Genomic DNA, 14,848 nt, shown 5'->3' with positions numbered 1-14,848 from the left:
CATTTAATTTTTCTTTCTCCAAATTATAAAAAAAAAAATATATAAAAAGCTCATAATTAAACACAACAAGGTCAGTTGAGAAAAATTCTTCGATTCTATTGAAAAAAAAATTATCATTTGTTTTTATTTCTCCTTAAGTATCACATATCAACGTTCTGAGACAGTCGGGTCTGAGCTGTTTGCTGTTGCTTTAAATGTGACTATAACGCCCTCTAATGGTCATCTATAAACATCCAGTGAAGACATGCTAGAAGAAAGAACACTGAAGCAGCGCCACTTTATTTCTGTTTTCAGATAACAAAGGTTGGATTCATTCAGATTCTTCATGTCTGACAAAGATCAATTCATCTCATTGAATTTCGCAATCAATTGTGTTTTCAAAAAAAGAAGGAATGTTTTTGTTTTCAGATGTGATGCTCCTGATAGCCCACCTCTCCTTTGACTCTCATTGTCCCATTTTACTCTTCTGGTCCACACAGGCCAAGCAGAACTTTCTGGTAGTCTCCCTTGGTGTGTTCCTGCAGAAAGAAAGCATGTCAGGGTGTCGGTGGGATCGAAAAAAGGATCCTTAATAGTACTGAGTCAAGCATTAATTATTCACTTACCATAATAGCCTTTTGCAGAGACTGTCCAAAGGTGGTTTTGTATTCAGAGCAGATTTTCTTCAAGTCCACCTCACAGCGTGACACGACGATTCTGGTCAATATCTTCTCTTTGGCTCCTTTACCCTAAGCAGACGAGCACAAGTCAGCGCTAACTTAAGTTGTGCATGCTCTGAACTTGTCTTACAACAGTGTTGCATCAGCTGCTTTAGTCAACTTTTTCAAACTTTGGATTCTGTGTTCCTGCAGCAAAAATTCACTTTCACAAGCTTGTTACATCTGTTCAAATAAGTCTAGCTCTGCAGTCTGGCCCTCAGAAGAGCCACATTTCAACAAGAAGAAAGAAGAGATGTGTTACTACCTTCATGGCATGACCCAGTCTGTTGGCAAAATACAGCTGTTTGTTTTCAAAGCATTGAACTGGAATAAAAGAGAGACAAAATAAATATCCATAAAAAAAACACAAATTTGATTTATGATTTTCTGTTAAATTGTCAAGGTGATTCATAGAACAAAGCATGACTTACAACTTGAATTATTTTGTTCATATAACAGATAAAACGTTGATTTATGTAATAAAAAATTATAAATTGAATCAAATGTACCTAATGCCAGGAAGGAGTTTTGCAAGTCTCCTTTCACTTCCTTCACAATGCTTTCCTGCATGTCGTACGGGCTGTAACTCCTGTACCTCTCAAACACTGACAAGCAGAGAGAAGAAACATTTACCAGTTAATGGACAGTGGACAGTGATCAGACTAAAGATGTAACCAGAAATATATGCAGCAGTGACCAGATGTAAACAGAACTATAATGCAGTAACAGGAAATAAATATAAATATACAGAGCTGTGTGCAAGTAGGCAGATACTAAATACTAACGTGATAGTGGTGCCATGACAACAGGTAAACTCACCTTTTTTCAGATGGGGTACGCTCCTCTCAGACATGATTGAGATCCAGGTTGCCACATCAGTTCCTTTAATCTTTACTCCAGACTCATACAGTGCCTAAGATGAATTGACAGAACAGGCATAAATACTACGACTACTTCATTAAGAGCTCTGTTTAAGGATTCTATGTACAGTACTATTATTAAAGTCTGCACGAACATTGATCAGAATCTCCTTTGTTTGTAAAGTGAAACAGTAGATTTTGCAGGGACCTGGCTTTTTGATAAACTAAAAGTAACTTCAATGATCATGAGCAAACAACAGAAAGTTCTTGATTTAAGTGCTGTAACAATTTCACATCTTTTCTTTTTTTGATGAAGGACAATTGACCACATTTATTGACGGTATCCTTTAAGTTAAAGAAACATTTTCATTGAATTGAAAGAAAATCTATCTTTAAGTTGAGTCATGTTGTGTTTCAACAGCAAAGACAAAACTGAACAACTTACTCTGGCATCTTCATCAATTTTTTCGTAGTCCACCACAGCGGTCGGCGCTGCTCTTTTGGTCTGCAAAGAAAGAAGACTCGATTCATGACTGATCCATTTGTGCTGTTTATAGTGTTCATATAATCACATTCAGGTACAACAAACTTCACCTGCACCAGAGCCAGGAGCAGCTTAGCAAAATGGCCGGAGGTGTCACCTGATACATCTTTTTCCAGTTCCTTCCCGAACACTGCAGGAAATCAAAGCTACAATTTAGATGTTTAGACCCTTCAACAATGGATATGTATATAGCTCATCTCTAAACAAGGTAGCACATGCTTTACAGCATGTACATAGAATTAAACAAAATTAAAACATAGGTAGATTGGAAGACCTTCCCAAAAAGCTCAGAATAAAAACATGGATGAGTTACAAAATGATGTCTGAGAACATTTAACGTCAGACAGCTGATGGATGCAGAGAGCCTCAGTTATACAAACCTTACAGTGCAGGAGAAAAGGACAGCACAACAAGCTATGGGTGAGGCATTATATCATAGAAATGTATGACTGCCTGGGATGTTTCTGTACGTACACTGACTGTAGACATTCTTAATCTCCACCAGCTCATCATTGCTGCGTGAGCACAGAATCTCAATCAGGGTTTCTTCGTCAGTTCCTAAGCCCTAAAGAGACACAACTCTGTCACTTCTCATCCAGTGTACTTGTATTTATTAAACACACAGTAAAGATTATGATTGGGGTGTAGCAATAAGTACATTTTCCAGTAGAGGGCAGTGTAACCCTTCAGTGGAGTCCACACACACGATGAGCACCACAGATAATCAACGTGCTTTACCTTGATAGATCCTCGAATCTCTGACGCATCAAACTGAGTCGTGCTCTTCATCAGTCCAAGGACCACAGTTTCCAGAGAGCCAGACAGCGCCCCCTTCAGGGCTTTGATCATGTCCTACAAATATATCAGCATTACATGAACATACTGGAGAAGTATTGTTTTAGATCTGTGGAGAATTGTGTTTTATTTGAAGGTTGAATATACCTTCTTGGACCTTTGTTCATATGCAAACGCAACATCCCTCCTTTGTGAGTAGGTCCGCTTTGTGAGGACATCAATGATGGTCTGTTCATCCACTCCTAATGTAAGAAATTAAAAAATAAACAGTAGACCGTAATCAGGCAAGACAGAGGATATACTCAGGATAATGGAGTACAAACTATCAGTGATGTGTTGTGGATTTTAAGACATTGTGAGGCATTGTAAGTCCGACTTTGCACTGTACAATTTAACAGGTGAGGTTTATGCTTTTTATTAGACGAAGAAGTTTATAGAGTTAGCGGTTTGTCCTTTGCCAACTCCTCTCAGTCGCTCGGCCAAAACAGGCCAGATCTCTGCCAGCACTGAGGCGCAGACTTGGAGGTGTTCCCAGTATGGTCAAAAGCATTTTAAGCCAGGACGCTGACTCAAAAATACCAGCTACTCATCTGAACAGAGAAGCTGCAAAAACAAGCACGGTATCTTTCTGTGCTACTCGTGCTAACTCCACCTTACCTTTGGTGTGGATGGCCGTCTCTATTCTGGCAGCATCTTTGACTGGGTCAAAGTCAATGGCAGGTACCACAGTGGGGAATTTGGGTTCGTGGGTCTGTGGTTTCAGAAAAAAATATAATTATTTCATCTTGAAACAAACAGTATGCATCATATCTGGTAGGCTATTTACTGAATAGGAAAAGCACCATGAAAGACAAACACTAAAAACTAAACCTTACCCCAATGTTCAGACACAGCTGTCCCAGAAACTCTGATACCAAAGCCATTTTGTCTTTCCTGCAAAAAAACCCCCAATGAAAACAGAGACTGAGCATCATAATGTCTTGTAATGAAATCAGTGTAATCCTATCACTGACCACTTCTTAACCATGCACACCTTTACATAGAAGTCATGTTTGCCTAGTCTTAAGATACGATCATTGAAACCACTCATGAATAGTTTCTTAAGTTAAATAAATGTTAATTAATTGAAGTTGTTGATTATGGAAGTACTGAGTCATCTTAAGAGACTGAGTTAGTTTTTTCTTGTGTCTCTGCTTTGTCAGATCACAATCAAGGATAATTTGATTTCAATTCAAGGACAATTTATTACAACGGTTTAATTCTTTGGACAATTCACTTTCAAATCCTTTTGAGCCTATCACACATCCTTAAAAGAACCCGAATGAGACACACCCTAAAATAATCCTGTGCTCCCACATCTGGTATAATAACAGAGTACACATACCCAAGAAACTGGGAGGAGTGCTCAGGCTGGAGAGCAAGAGTTACTTTCTAACTAAACTCAAGAGAACACATTTGTACACAGACTGAATTAAGACTGAGTGGAAATCATGTCATGACTCATAGCTGCATGCTAAAAAAAATCCCTTCAAATCCTTCAACCTTTCTAGATGTATGAAAGCTAACTCAATAACATGTTCAGCTAGTTTTTTTGCATGATCCTTTAGACTAAACTTACCTTGGTTGTAAAAGTTAGCTTGATGCAGAGACGTGTCCGGTGGAATGGGAGTGTTAGTTTTAACTTTTCAGACACAGAAAAACACTTCCCTTTTCACCTCCTCTGACTCAGTTTTCCTCCCCTTTTCATGCCCATGTGACTCCACCCTGTTCCACAAGAAGCCACTGGAGGCGTGCACTTCAGAAGCTTTGTTCAGAGTTTACACACAGCTCTGCTCCTTCAGGGGGAAATATGAAGGTGATGTCTAATCCTACCTGAACACAGTCCAGGTAAGAAACACACGTGAACTTATTGTGCAATAATTACATACTTTATTTTTTCAGTTTTTTACAACAAACATACAAAAAAATACAAGGATTCTGTACAAGAAAAGTGCTTTGGCATTCAGTGTTTTTCCAGAATGAAATCAGAGACATTGTCATTAACTTCCAATCTAGTAAGCTCCAGCTCCTCCTCTGACTGACCTAACATGATGTGAAATTATAGTGACATAATTTAATCCTCTCACTTAGGATTTTAAACGGATTTCTCAATTAGCTTCTTAATATATTTCTTACGTTTCGCTGCTCGTTTCTTCTTCTTTTTACCTCCTGTTTTCAGGTTGTTGTTGGCCTGTCCAGCTCCGTGGCTAAACGTCTGGAAGGACAAAGGAAGGTCAACACGTTTACATCTTTAAATTAATCTGGCTAAATTCTACAAAGTATGATACAATGGTGTTGCGTATCCTCTAAAAAGGTCAAAGGTAAAGGTTTAGGCCCTGTTGAAAACTTGTTTTATTTGCTGTTTGAAGAGTCAAGAGATGTGTTGACGTCTTTGTGATGAAGAATGTCAGACATCCGATGAATCTTGCAGTGTGTACACCATTAAAACCTGCTGAGCTGCTGCTGATACTGCTCTGCTCTTTTTTTGTCCCTGTGTGTGTGTGTGTGTGCGTGCGTGTGTACACACGTCTAATAAAAAGGTGTGGACTTCCTACACTTTAACCAATAAACACTTTTTAATAATCCATTTGTCCGTGCCATGGCCATTGCTGTGAGTGTCACATACAAGATACAAACCTTCGACATGGCTGATATAGGAAAGGTGCAGGGGACACGGCCATGCTTCTGATGGAAGGGAAGGACTACTGCTGGATCAACAGGTATCCATGGTACAAGGTCAGAGGCTGGGGGCTTTGGGACAGTGCTGTGGGCCTGCTGCAGGTTGTAAGACCCCCGACTCACTTTTCCCTGAGCTGCTTTTAATAAGGTAACAAAGGGTTTACCAGCCTCGTGTGTAATCAGGTACTGCCCTTCCTCTAACCTGCGAAAAAAAAACCCAAGAAGAACAAACACACAAATCAAGACATTGACGATGTGTTGAAGTCAAACTCCACCCACTGGAACATGTTGTAGCACTCTCAGGGACTCTTGAAGGGAGACAAACGGAGCCTTAGGAAAGCAAAAGATGACGCATCTATTGTGCGTCGTTAAGATAATCTATTGAGTAATTCTCCAACACAAACAGGAGGGCAGACTGACGTCACATCTGTCTGTCAGGCCTGACTGTACAATCATTTCATCATCTTAAACTGGGCGTGCAGACAGATGTGCACTGACAACTCGTCTGCAGATGTGAACCCACTGAAACTGGGATTACACATTCAATCAATGACAATATTAAGACGAATGAATAAAAAGCTTGGAAAGTAGGTGAAAATATTAAATCCCAGCCTTTAATCTAGCGTTTAAAAAAATTATATTTACAAAATGATTATTGGGGGGGGCTTCAAATAAGCAGTCAAAGACATTCTGTATGTCATGACGAGCTTACCCAGTTAGTTTTTTCAGGAGGTGGTGCAGGATATTGAGTGACTTAGAAGGCCTGTGGATTGAAAAGAGAAAATCACCACGTCAAAGACTCCCCACTTTGGCAGAAATGTACATTCAACACCATCTCAGATGACAAAAGAATTCATGGACAGCTACAGAAGACCAATAGGTTGGATTATTTATAACGTATTGACTTAATGGAAACCTTTCAAATGGGTAAGGGGTGATTACCTAAATCCTAAACTCATCTGCACACATCTGTGGCAGTGACACTCACTTGAACCCACACGAGATGTTCCGTTTCCAGGCGTCAGGCAGCTTTCTCAGCAGAGCTACTTTTGATGTGAACGCATTGATGTGAGCTAGAGGGGCGAGACAAAGGAGGGTGAGAGAGAGACACCGGGAAAAAAAAAAGAAGGAGAGCTAATGAGAGAGCGCGCATCGAGAGCTTCACTTCATCATCAGTGCCATTCATGGTGCTTATAAAGTAATTAGTCTGTGATGGTTTGCCAGCGTTGTTACAGAGCTGGAGTGGGAGGTAAGAAAGGCTTGTTGGTCCCGTCTCCTTCGCTGCCTCCCACTCACGGTTGTTAATCCTGCTTATTTCAACAGGGCCTTCCTTCACTCATGCACTGTTTCAGAAATAGAAGAGCCACATGATAAACCACATGCTGAACCGTGATCCACTAAGCACAGAAGGAAGTCTTTTTTTTTTTTGTTGGGGGTGGGGGGGGTGGGGGGGGGGGGGGGGGGGGGGGCATTGGACATGGAGGCATTATTACATCTAAAATAAAGTCCATCAGATTTAATATATGTAGGACTTCTGTTCACGGCTAATTTGAAGTCCTTGTCCCTGGTGAGGCTTTTAGGAAATCACGACGTGATAGAATAACACTGAATCAGACATAAAAACTGTCGACTGCAGTAGAAGTAGATAAGAAGCGACATAAATACAAGCAGTAAAGAAGACAGACAGGCAGATTGATGATAATGACGAAGAATGAGAATTAAGGACGATAACTGAAATAACACCAATGAGCAAACGAGTGATTTCGTGTTTGCAGATCTGCCTCTGTTTAAGCCTGTTACTTCGTCAGGTTATTAAAAGCTTTAGAGTCACTTCATATTTTCCCTTTCTAATCTTTGGGCCTTTAACTGAGAAGGAGGACTGGCCAAATGCTGTCTTACACTCTACAGACTTCACTCACTGCACCTCTGCTCGGGACTCCTTTACTCCAGTGGTTTCAAATCATTCGACCATTCCCACTCTTACAACATTGGTTCAATAAATGAGACATTTATGAAAGTGTCAAACCGTAATACAGGATAATGTTCACTTTTCCTAGCAGTGAGGCGAACTGTAGAAACAGAAAACAAGCTTGCTGTACTGACAGTATCACTGATGTTGACAGTGTGTCAGTTTACAGAACACAGCTGAGGAACGGTTGACATGCAGGGACTCCTGGGCGGAGGAGGAGGACGACGTACGACGTACGAGTAAACCTTAAAATCAGCATTAGAAGAGCCTAGCTGATGTTGAAAACAACATTTAGCTGACCTCGACACACTGCTGTCTTTGTAATTCCCCACAATCAAGCATGACTGTAGCCATGGCAACAAAGTAAACTCAATCAATACACAGTCACAGCAGGGCGGTGAGTCATCTAAAGACTATTCCGTTGGTTTGTGGGATGATCTGCCATGTGGGCGAGAGGGGAAGAGGAGAACTTTTTCTCTGTTTAATCCACATAAATACTACTGTGACTACATTCCTGGCAATTCTATTGAATATCAAAGACAAAGGGAAAAGGCGCCTACTTCTGAGAGTAGTTTGGAACATCACTTGTATTTTGATTTACAAATGCATTTAGAAGGACCAGAGACACGAGTGAACATTTTACCTATGTAGGAGACAGTGCTGGAGTGGAGCGTCGTCTCAGTCCACAGCTGGCAGGCCTCCCTGCTGCTTAAACACTCCACACCATAACACAACTGGTACTCCAGCTTGGGCAGGACATGCACGGGCACATACTGTAAAGAGAGCAGGTAACACCCAAACATGTCAGAGGAAACTCTGAATGATTAAGGATGAGTAAAGACGATTGTTTTATTGTGTGCCTGTGACTTTTAGAATCTGGCTGCTTGTTTTTAAGAGTCTGAAACGGCCCCACCATTTATCCACTTGCTCCCTATGAGTCTGATCGCTGCCTGACGTCCTCCGTCAGGATCCTAACTAGCTTCTAAAACTCGACTGCTCACAAAAGGGGGCAGAGCCTTTTGCAGTTCGGGCCCCACAGCTGTGGAACCATAGTAACTGCCTTGAGATGTCAGGCAGGAAAAATCCATCCTGTTTTTTTTATCTTTTGTAAATGTGTGTTTCTACACTTTTTTTTTTTTTTTTTTGCATGTTTTAAATGTGAAACACTTTGTCACTTGTTTTTAAAAAGAACGTGAATAAAAAGTTTTATTATTGTTACCTTGTTTTGGTTAAGGCCTGCTTTTCTGGAATGGGTGAGTGAAACGGAGCTGCGCACCATGAGCAACAAATCCTGCAGACTGTAGAGCTTATAGAGCAGGTTTCCTTCCTCTGGAGACTCGTAATCTTGTTCATCCTCGGCTCCAGCCTGCAGGTATTCTGAGAGTATTTCTGTGTTCAGCAAGTAAGATTGTTCCAGTTGTTAACACAGCACATAAACTACTTCAATCCTAAATAAAAATGTGAAACTGATGTGACACTAACTTCTGCTCTCTGTAGAAGTACACTTGGCTGCAGGTGGAGAGTCCTGAGGTGCAGTGCAGGTCTCTCTCTCCTCGTTCTGGCTTCTCTCCAAATATGAGGTCACACAAGGCTTGACCAGAGAGGTTTGGTGGGAGTGGCCTGGGGTTCCTGTACATTGGGTTGGAGTCTTGGTCTCTGCAGATATCGTGGATTGTTTTGCTGTGTCACTGGCAGCGTTGAACATCGCTGTCTGCATGCGCAGGATCTCACCCAGCTGGTCACCAGACGTGCTGGCGGCCGCCTTTGTTCTTTTAGGTTGTCGACTCTGCCTTTTACCTTTTTGAGGGGAACATGACTCTGTGCTTACAAATCCAGGCTCGGAGGAAGGTGTGCTCGGGGAGTCTGCAGAGCACGGGCTGGTTCTAGGCTTAGCTTGTGCTGTGGGTGTCGAGGCAGGAGACACGAGGTCGTCGATGACCAGCTTCTCATCATCTGAGTCCTCCGCAAAAATCTGATCTTTGTCACTTTCCTGAGAGGAGTCCGGTCTCAGAAGTTCAGTTTTTGGCTCAGTGACGTCACAAACAACTGGCTGAGTTGTCTCCTCTGTCATGTGATCGTCCATGTCCATCTCTTCTTGTGAACTGCTGCAAGAATTGACCAGATTCTCCCCTGACCTTGTGCTTGCACTTAAAGGTGAGCTAATTGCAGCTTTTTGACTTATGGATGCATCCTGCTCAGTCTGCATCTTTTTCATCTTGGAGGTTTTAGTCGGCATCGTCTCCCCAAATGTCTCCAGGTTAGTGAGATCCACATCAAAGTCAAGACCACTTTCAAACGACACTAATTCCCTTTTTGATTTCTCCTATTTGAAACACAAATCAAGAATCATTGCTCTGCTGAAATAGAGTGAAGTGCGTGATTGCAGGTACAGCATCATATCTACATGTATGTCAACGTACCGGTGAGAGACGCTGCTCGCCTGCAGGAAGCTCTGTCATTAAATGGAAAACATTTTGAATTCCATTCCTCTTAATGGAGAGCTTTAAACTCTCCTCGTGGAAGAAATGACTCCTCTCCCTCGCTGTCATTTCAGTCTTCAAAAGTGGAGAGTCTACGTACACCGTCTTCTTCTGCCTGCTGCCTGTAAATCAAAATGAGACACTGAGGATTTGTGAAACAGTGCCACCACGAGGCTACTCAGTGTCAATACACTGTCAGAGATCACATTTCCTTCCTGCTGTATTTTGTTTAACAAATAAGATTCAAATGTCCCAGTAAAAAAAATACACAAAGCAAATGTTTGCTTCCACTGATTTTTTTTTCATATTGAATGAAATGAACTTGTATAATACGTGTATTGATCTATATTTGGAGATTGGAGATTTCTATTATTATTTTTTATTTTCTGCTAGTATATATATATTCTGCTTTAGTAGGTTAAAAAAAGCATCTTAAATCAAACAAAAAACAATGAAGAATAAAAGTTCATTGTAAAAAACAAAAAACAACCCCCCCCCCCCAAAAAAAACCAAACAAAAAACCTGTCAGTCTTTCAACTGAAAGGTCGGATAATTCCCTATGCAAGACCATTAGCCCCAAGTTTCTCACACTGCTTTGTCGGTGGCGTGTGACTGTGTATGAATAGCATTAGAATACTGACGGACTCTTTACAGAACACCCTCTGCCATTAGTGTATGAATGGGTGTGACCTGCTGTTAAAAAGCTCTATACAAGCTCAAGTGCAATTTCTCAATAACGTTTATCTTAGCTCTTACATCTTATCTAATGTCTGGCTTTATTATCTCAACATGTTGGATATTTTTAGAAGAATAAAGTGAAAAGTAACAAAGAGGAGTGAGAGGAGAAAACGGGGACTGGCATGTATTTGCAAGTCCTTGTTTTATCTGTTTAGCCTAAATCTTAAACCATTACAGCCTGAAGGCTTCAATTATGATGCCGTACCTTTCTCTTGTTTGCATTTCACCCAAACAGGCAGTTCCCATTGCTCTCCAAAGTCAGGGCCATGGTTGTCTAGCAGCCTGACAAGAGCATCTCGAGTCAGACACACGTGAGGCTCATAGCGATCACACAGGGTTTTGGCGTTACTGTCGTCACTGATTGTCTATAGAGAGAGAGAGAAAAAAATGGAGGTGGTTACACGAACAGAGAATCTACTGTATCGTTCAAAACACACAAAACTAACCACACAACTTCTTACAATAAACTGGACCTTGACAGTACTACTGGGTGTGACTTGCCATGTTTCAGAAACTTAATTAGCACTGGTTTTGCTGAGCAAGACATGAACACCCTCTGGTGTCTTTTGTGAAAACTGCAAGAGCTGAAATAGAGTTACAACAGACCTGCGGTCATGAATCCCATTCTAGCAGTAAAAAAAAGAAAAAAGTCTTTGTGACTTTTTTTTAAATTTTTTTAATCAGAGTAATTAAAAAAGCGAGACAATTGCTTACAGCGTGCATGTCCTTAGCTTTTTTAGCTGGAGGGTGCTCTGATGAAACACTCTGATAGTCCGATGCAAGCTGCGCATCAGTAGGCACTATCTTGTGGTCTGTAATATCCACATTGCCCTGGAGAAATAAAAGGGTACAAAGATGGGAATTAGGGAAGTGAATCCACAAATCACAAAGGCTGATTCTGCACAACGCACCGCTTCATGCTAAAAGGTTCAACAGAAAACTGGACAGTGGCCTTGACGAATAAATAAAGGATGAACAAATAGTGCCTGCACCATCGTAGGAATTGTAATGTACATTACCATGATTAACAGCTGTTTTTCAAAGGTCAGCGTGAGCCCTGGGTTAAACGTCCCTCCTGTCAAACTCGTCATCTCATGGATCTGGTAGAGCTGAGGATATGTCTTAATACACTCCAAACAGGCCCGGAAGAAATCCTGAAAGATAAAAAAAAAATCTGAGTGTTTTAACAGATTCATAACTAGAGGTGCGCATCGGTTGGATCTTTGTTGGACCATTACCTCTGAATACTGCCTGGCTCCCTGTGATAGGAAGTAGTAGTCATCAGCACACATTTTGGCGACATCCTGTAAGTACGTTGTGAACTTCATAACCTCAGTGTTCACTTGTGCCTGTAAGGCCTGAAATGTTAGAGCAGATTATTTGTTGACGCATGAAGAAAAAAAAACCCAAAAAACAAAAACATGCATCTGATACGATGAATGAGTGAAAGCTGTTACCTGTGGAGTATCCCTCGTTTCCTTATGGATCAAACAGTTGAGATACATCCTGTGCTGGTGGCTGGACAGACTGGACAAACACGGATAGGGCAGTCTGGGATCAGGAAAAGAATCCACTGCATCCTTGTCCTCACTGTCGTCACTGTACAAACACGACTCCTCCTTGCTGATGTTACTGTTGTCTTTAAACTCTGAAACTTCTTTTTTGGTGGAAGAGCAAGACACTCTAGCAGCACCAGCATCTCCCTTATGTTTCATGTTGGAGCTTTCTACAGGACTGGGGGAAGGATTTATAAAAAAAAAAAAAAAAAAAAAAGGAGGAAAAGATCATGATTGATAAACACTCAATAGTTAGTCTTTAAAATATAAGCCAGGACGGCTGTAATTCTTGATTGGTTAATCTATTGACAAACCTTTGGAGAGAGGCCCATAGTTCTCTGATGCTAGGAGCAAGTGAATATTTGTCATAGAGATCCCGGGTAAAGAACGGAGCGTCAGGGACTGGAGGGTCCTCCCTTTCATTAGGATGAGAAAATACAGAATGACAATAAAGTATGCAGTGTCCGATCATTCAACTATAACTTGTAATGCGTTATTATAGAAAGTAAACAAACGCGATGAGTCAGTAAAATATGACCCTATTGAGAAAGAAGTCTTGGGTTTGGTCTCAGCTAGACTTGCTAAGATGCCTCATCGAATCCACCCGAGACGTGTCGGCTGAAGCATCATCCACAGAAAGAACACCTCACATCTCAAACATTTAAGCTGTTGCCTCAACAGCAGCCTATGCATTCATTCTAACCAGTTAGAATTCATTTCACACAAGGACAAAGGTTTTATAGATTGTATATCACTTTGTAACAACACACATTTAAACAGCTCAAAACTAATGCCGAACATGCAACACGTTTTCTTGATCAACTGATTGTTTGCCTCTGTCTCAATCTTTGAATAGATATATTTACAGTCTATGGTCTGAATAAAATCAATGCGAGCATGCAAAAGTCTGGGTGTGTTTCTGGATTCTGATCTTAACCTGTCTTAATCTCCCTTCACTGGCTCCCCATCAAACCTTTTAGTTTGGTTTTATTTATTTTAATATTCTATCTATCTATCTATCTATCTATCTATCTATCTATCTATCTATCTATCTATCTATCTATATGCCTGAAGCCTTTGTTTTACCTTCGTATCTCTTATGCTCTTACATGATGTCATTGTTGTACATCATCATCTTTGTTATTCTTCAGTTGTAAAGCACATTGAGTGTTGAAATATGTTTTATAAATACATTTAACTTGACTTGACTCAATAACGCTTTCACCATGTTCAGACGTTTTATACGTTCACGTAAGATGTGATCATGTCATTACGATAAAGGTTAAGTTTTTCGTAAGCACACATGCTGCCTATGTTAGCACTATGCGCTAACTCGCTTAAACCATAGAACATGAAGTGAAGATGCTAGTTTAGTTTAAATTGAGCTAACAAAAAGGACAAATGCTCCACGGAGACAGCAATTTAAACGTTTTCGGTCACAGTATAACTTACCACACCAGCTCCATCATTGTTACAGCTACTTGTTCCTTATAAATAACAGCATTTACGTTATTTTAAACAAGTTATTTAGCCTTAGCTGACCTATGTTTACACGTTTACACACGTTTGACAGTTGACCTTCTTCTTCGTCGGATGAAATAATGTTGACATTCAGGCGCTTGTTTAGCTTTCCCGCCCCCTTGTGGACACTAACGTCAATTCATCTGTATTTGGAAAAGTCTTCAGTAACTGAGCTCCAGTCCGCCTGAAAGAGAATTCATTAAAATGACTTTGTTTTCGGTATGTTGTACTTTTCTGTTTACACAATTTTCTTGTCTAAAAGGTACAAGAAGCAATCCTTCCTCTCGGTGGGTTAGATATATAAGTAAATGTAAAGATGTAATTTCCAGCTCCAAATAAATTGCAAATGAAATAATCCCTAACTCATGTGAGACACACGTGGGCTCTGATAGTTTATGGACTACAAAATCAAAGCCTGTTTCTAAAATGAATAAAGTTATAATTGTTGAATCCTTTAACGAGAACATTAATGTCAGAATTTAAGTGGAAGGCTTTTTAAAACAAGAAACAAAATATCAGGGATGTGTCAGACTGGGCCTCTGACCATTTATAAGCAGCCGGTCCTGAGGAGAGCTCAGGCTGTACATGTCTGCTCAAATCACCCACTTCACTGTGAGTTTGAGCTTTTACCCTCAGGTCGTTGTTTTGGAACTCCTGTGAGATAAACGAGAAGTCTCCAGGTCTCATTTGTCCCTGTTGCAAAAAAATATACTGTCCTTTGGTTGCCCTGCTGTCCTTTTTCACTCTAACTGCACATTTATTTGCACTGTGAAGGTATATGTGTGAGAAAAAATGTCTTAGGCTGGTATGTTTTCTGAAATAATGAAACACACTTTTGACTGTGGTGAAAAACAAATAGCGTACTCTTGCATACGTTGTCATTTGAGAAGATTTGGCTGTAAGGATGGACTTATTGAATTGTAATTATTTCAGATTTTTTGGAGATTAATGGCTACTTCTGAATAAACA

At 40.5% G+C, this 14,848-nt stretch overlaps 2 protein-coding genes across 3 annotated transcripts; both read right to left on the bottom strand.

Moving 5' to 3' along the window:
- Positions 1-248: 248 nt before the first annotated feature.
- On the bottom strand, positions 249-4,642 carry LOC306824837 (annexin A2-A-like). The gene is made up of 13 exons (XM_079345209.1): positions 4,516-4,642; positions 3,773-3,830; positions 3,555-3,648; positions 3,045-3,139; positions 2,841-2,954; positions 2,577-2,667; positions 2,153-2,232; positions 2,004-2,063; positions 1,518-1,611; positions 1,208-1,303; positions 964-1,022; positions 606-728; positions 249-518 (listed from the first exon to the last, which is right to left on the bottom strand). Exons 2-13 carry the CDS (start codon positions 3,818-3,820, stop codon positions 459-461), a joined length of 1,014 nt encoding a protein of 337 aa, XP_079201335.1. The 5' UTR covers positions 3,821-3,830; positions 4,516-4,642; the 3' UTR covers positions 249-458.
- ice2 (interactor of little elongator complex ELL subunit 2) lies at positions 4,511-13,970 on the bottom strand. Of its 2 annotated transcripts, none has more exons than XM_079345208.1 (16): positions 13,811-13,970; positions 12,673-12,774; positions 12,260-12,548; positions 12,041-12,160; positions 11,822-11,956; positions 11,517-11,633; positions 11,008-11,167; positions 10,005-10,186; positions 9,067-9,907; positions 8,804-8,973; positions 8,228-8,357; positions 6,604-6,688; positions 6,328-6,378; positions 5,574-5,817; positions 5,073-5,151; positions 4,511-4,769 (listed from the first exon to the last, which is right to left on the bottom strand). In XM_079345208.1, the coding sequence occupies exons 1-16, from the start codon at positions 13,825-13,827 to the stop codon at positions 4,735-4,737; spliced, it is 2,757 nt and encodes a 918-aa protein (XP_079201334.1). In that variant the 5' UTR covers positions 13,828-13,970; the 3' UTR covers positions 4,511-4,734. The 2 variants fall into 2 exon arrangements, with proteins under 2 accessions (XP_079201334.1, XP_079201333.1); XM_079345207.1 differs by lacking the exon at positions 4,511-4,769 and adding an exon at positions 4,804-4,979.
- Positions 13,971-14,848: the final 878 nt, after the last annotated feature.

This window comes from Symphodus melops (genome assembly GCF_947650265.1).
Source record: "Symphodus melops genome assembly, chromosome: 6".
Lineage (NCBI taxonomy): Eukaryota > Metazoa > Chordata > Actinopteri > Labriformes > Labridae > Symphodus > Symphodus melops.
This window is presented reverse-complemented; position numbering and strand designations above follow the sequence as displayed.

Coding starts and splice junctions, on each gene's coding strand:
- LOC306824837 (XM_079345209.1), bottom strand. CDS start 3,820: ATGGCTTTGGTATCAGAGTTTCTGGGACAGCTGTGTCTGAACATTGGG. Junction 1,612..2,003: donor AAATTGATGAAGATGCCAGA/GTAAGTTGTTCA, acceptor AATTCATCTTAG/GCACTGTATGAGTCTGGAGT. Junction 1,304..1,517: donor CGTACCCCATCTGAAAAAAG/GTGAGTTTACCT, acceptor TCTGCTTGTCAG/TGTTTGAGAGGTACAGGAGT.
- ice2 (XM_079345207.1), bottom strand. Junction 11,634..11,821: donor AAAAACAGCTGTTAATCATG/GTAATGTACATT, acceptor TTATTTCTCCAG/GGCAATGTGGATATTACAGA. Junction 6,379..6,603: donor AACATCTCGTGTGGGTTCAA/GTGAGTGTCACT, acceptor TTCAATCCACAG/GCCTTCTAAGTCACTCAATA.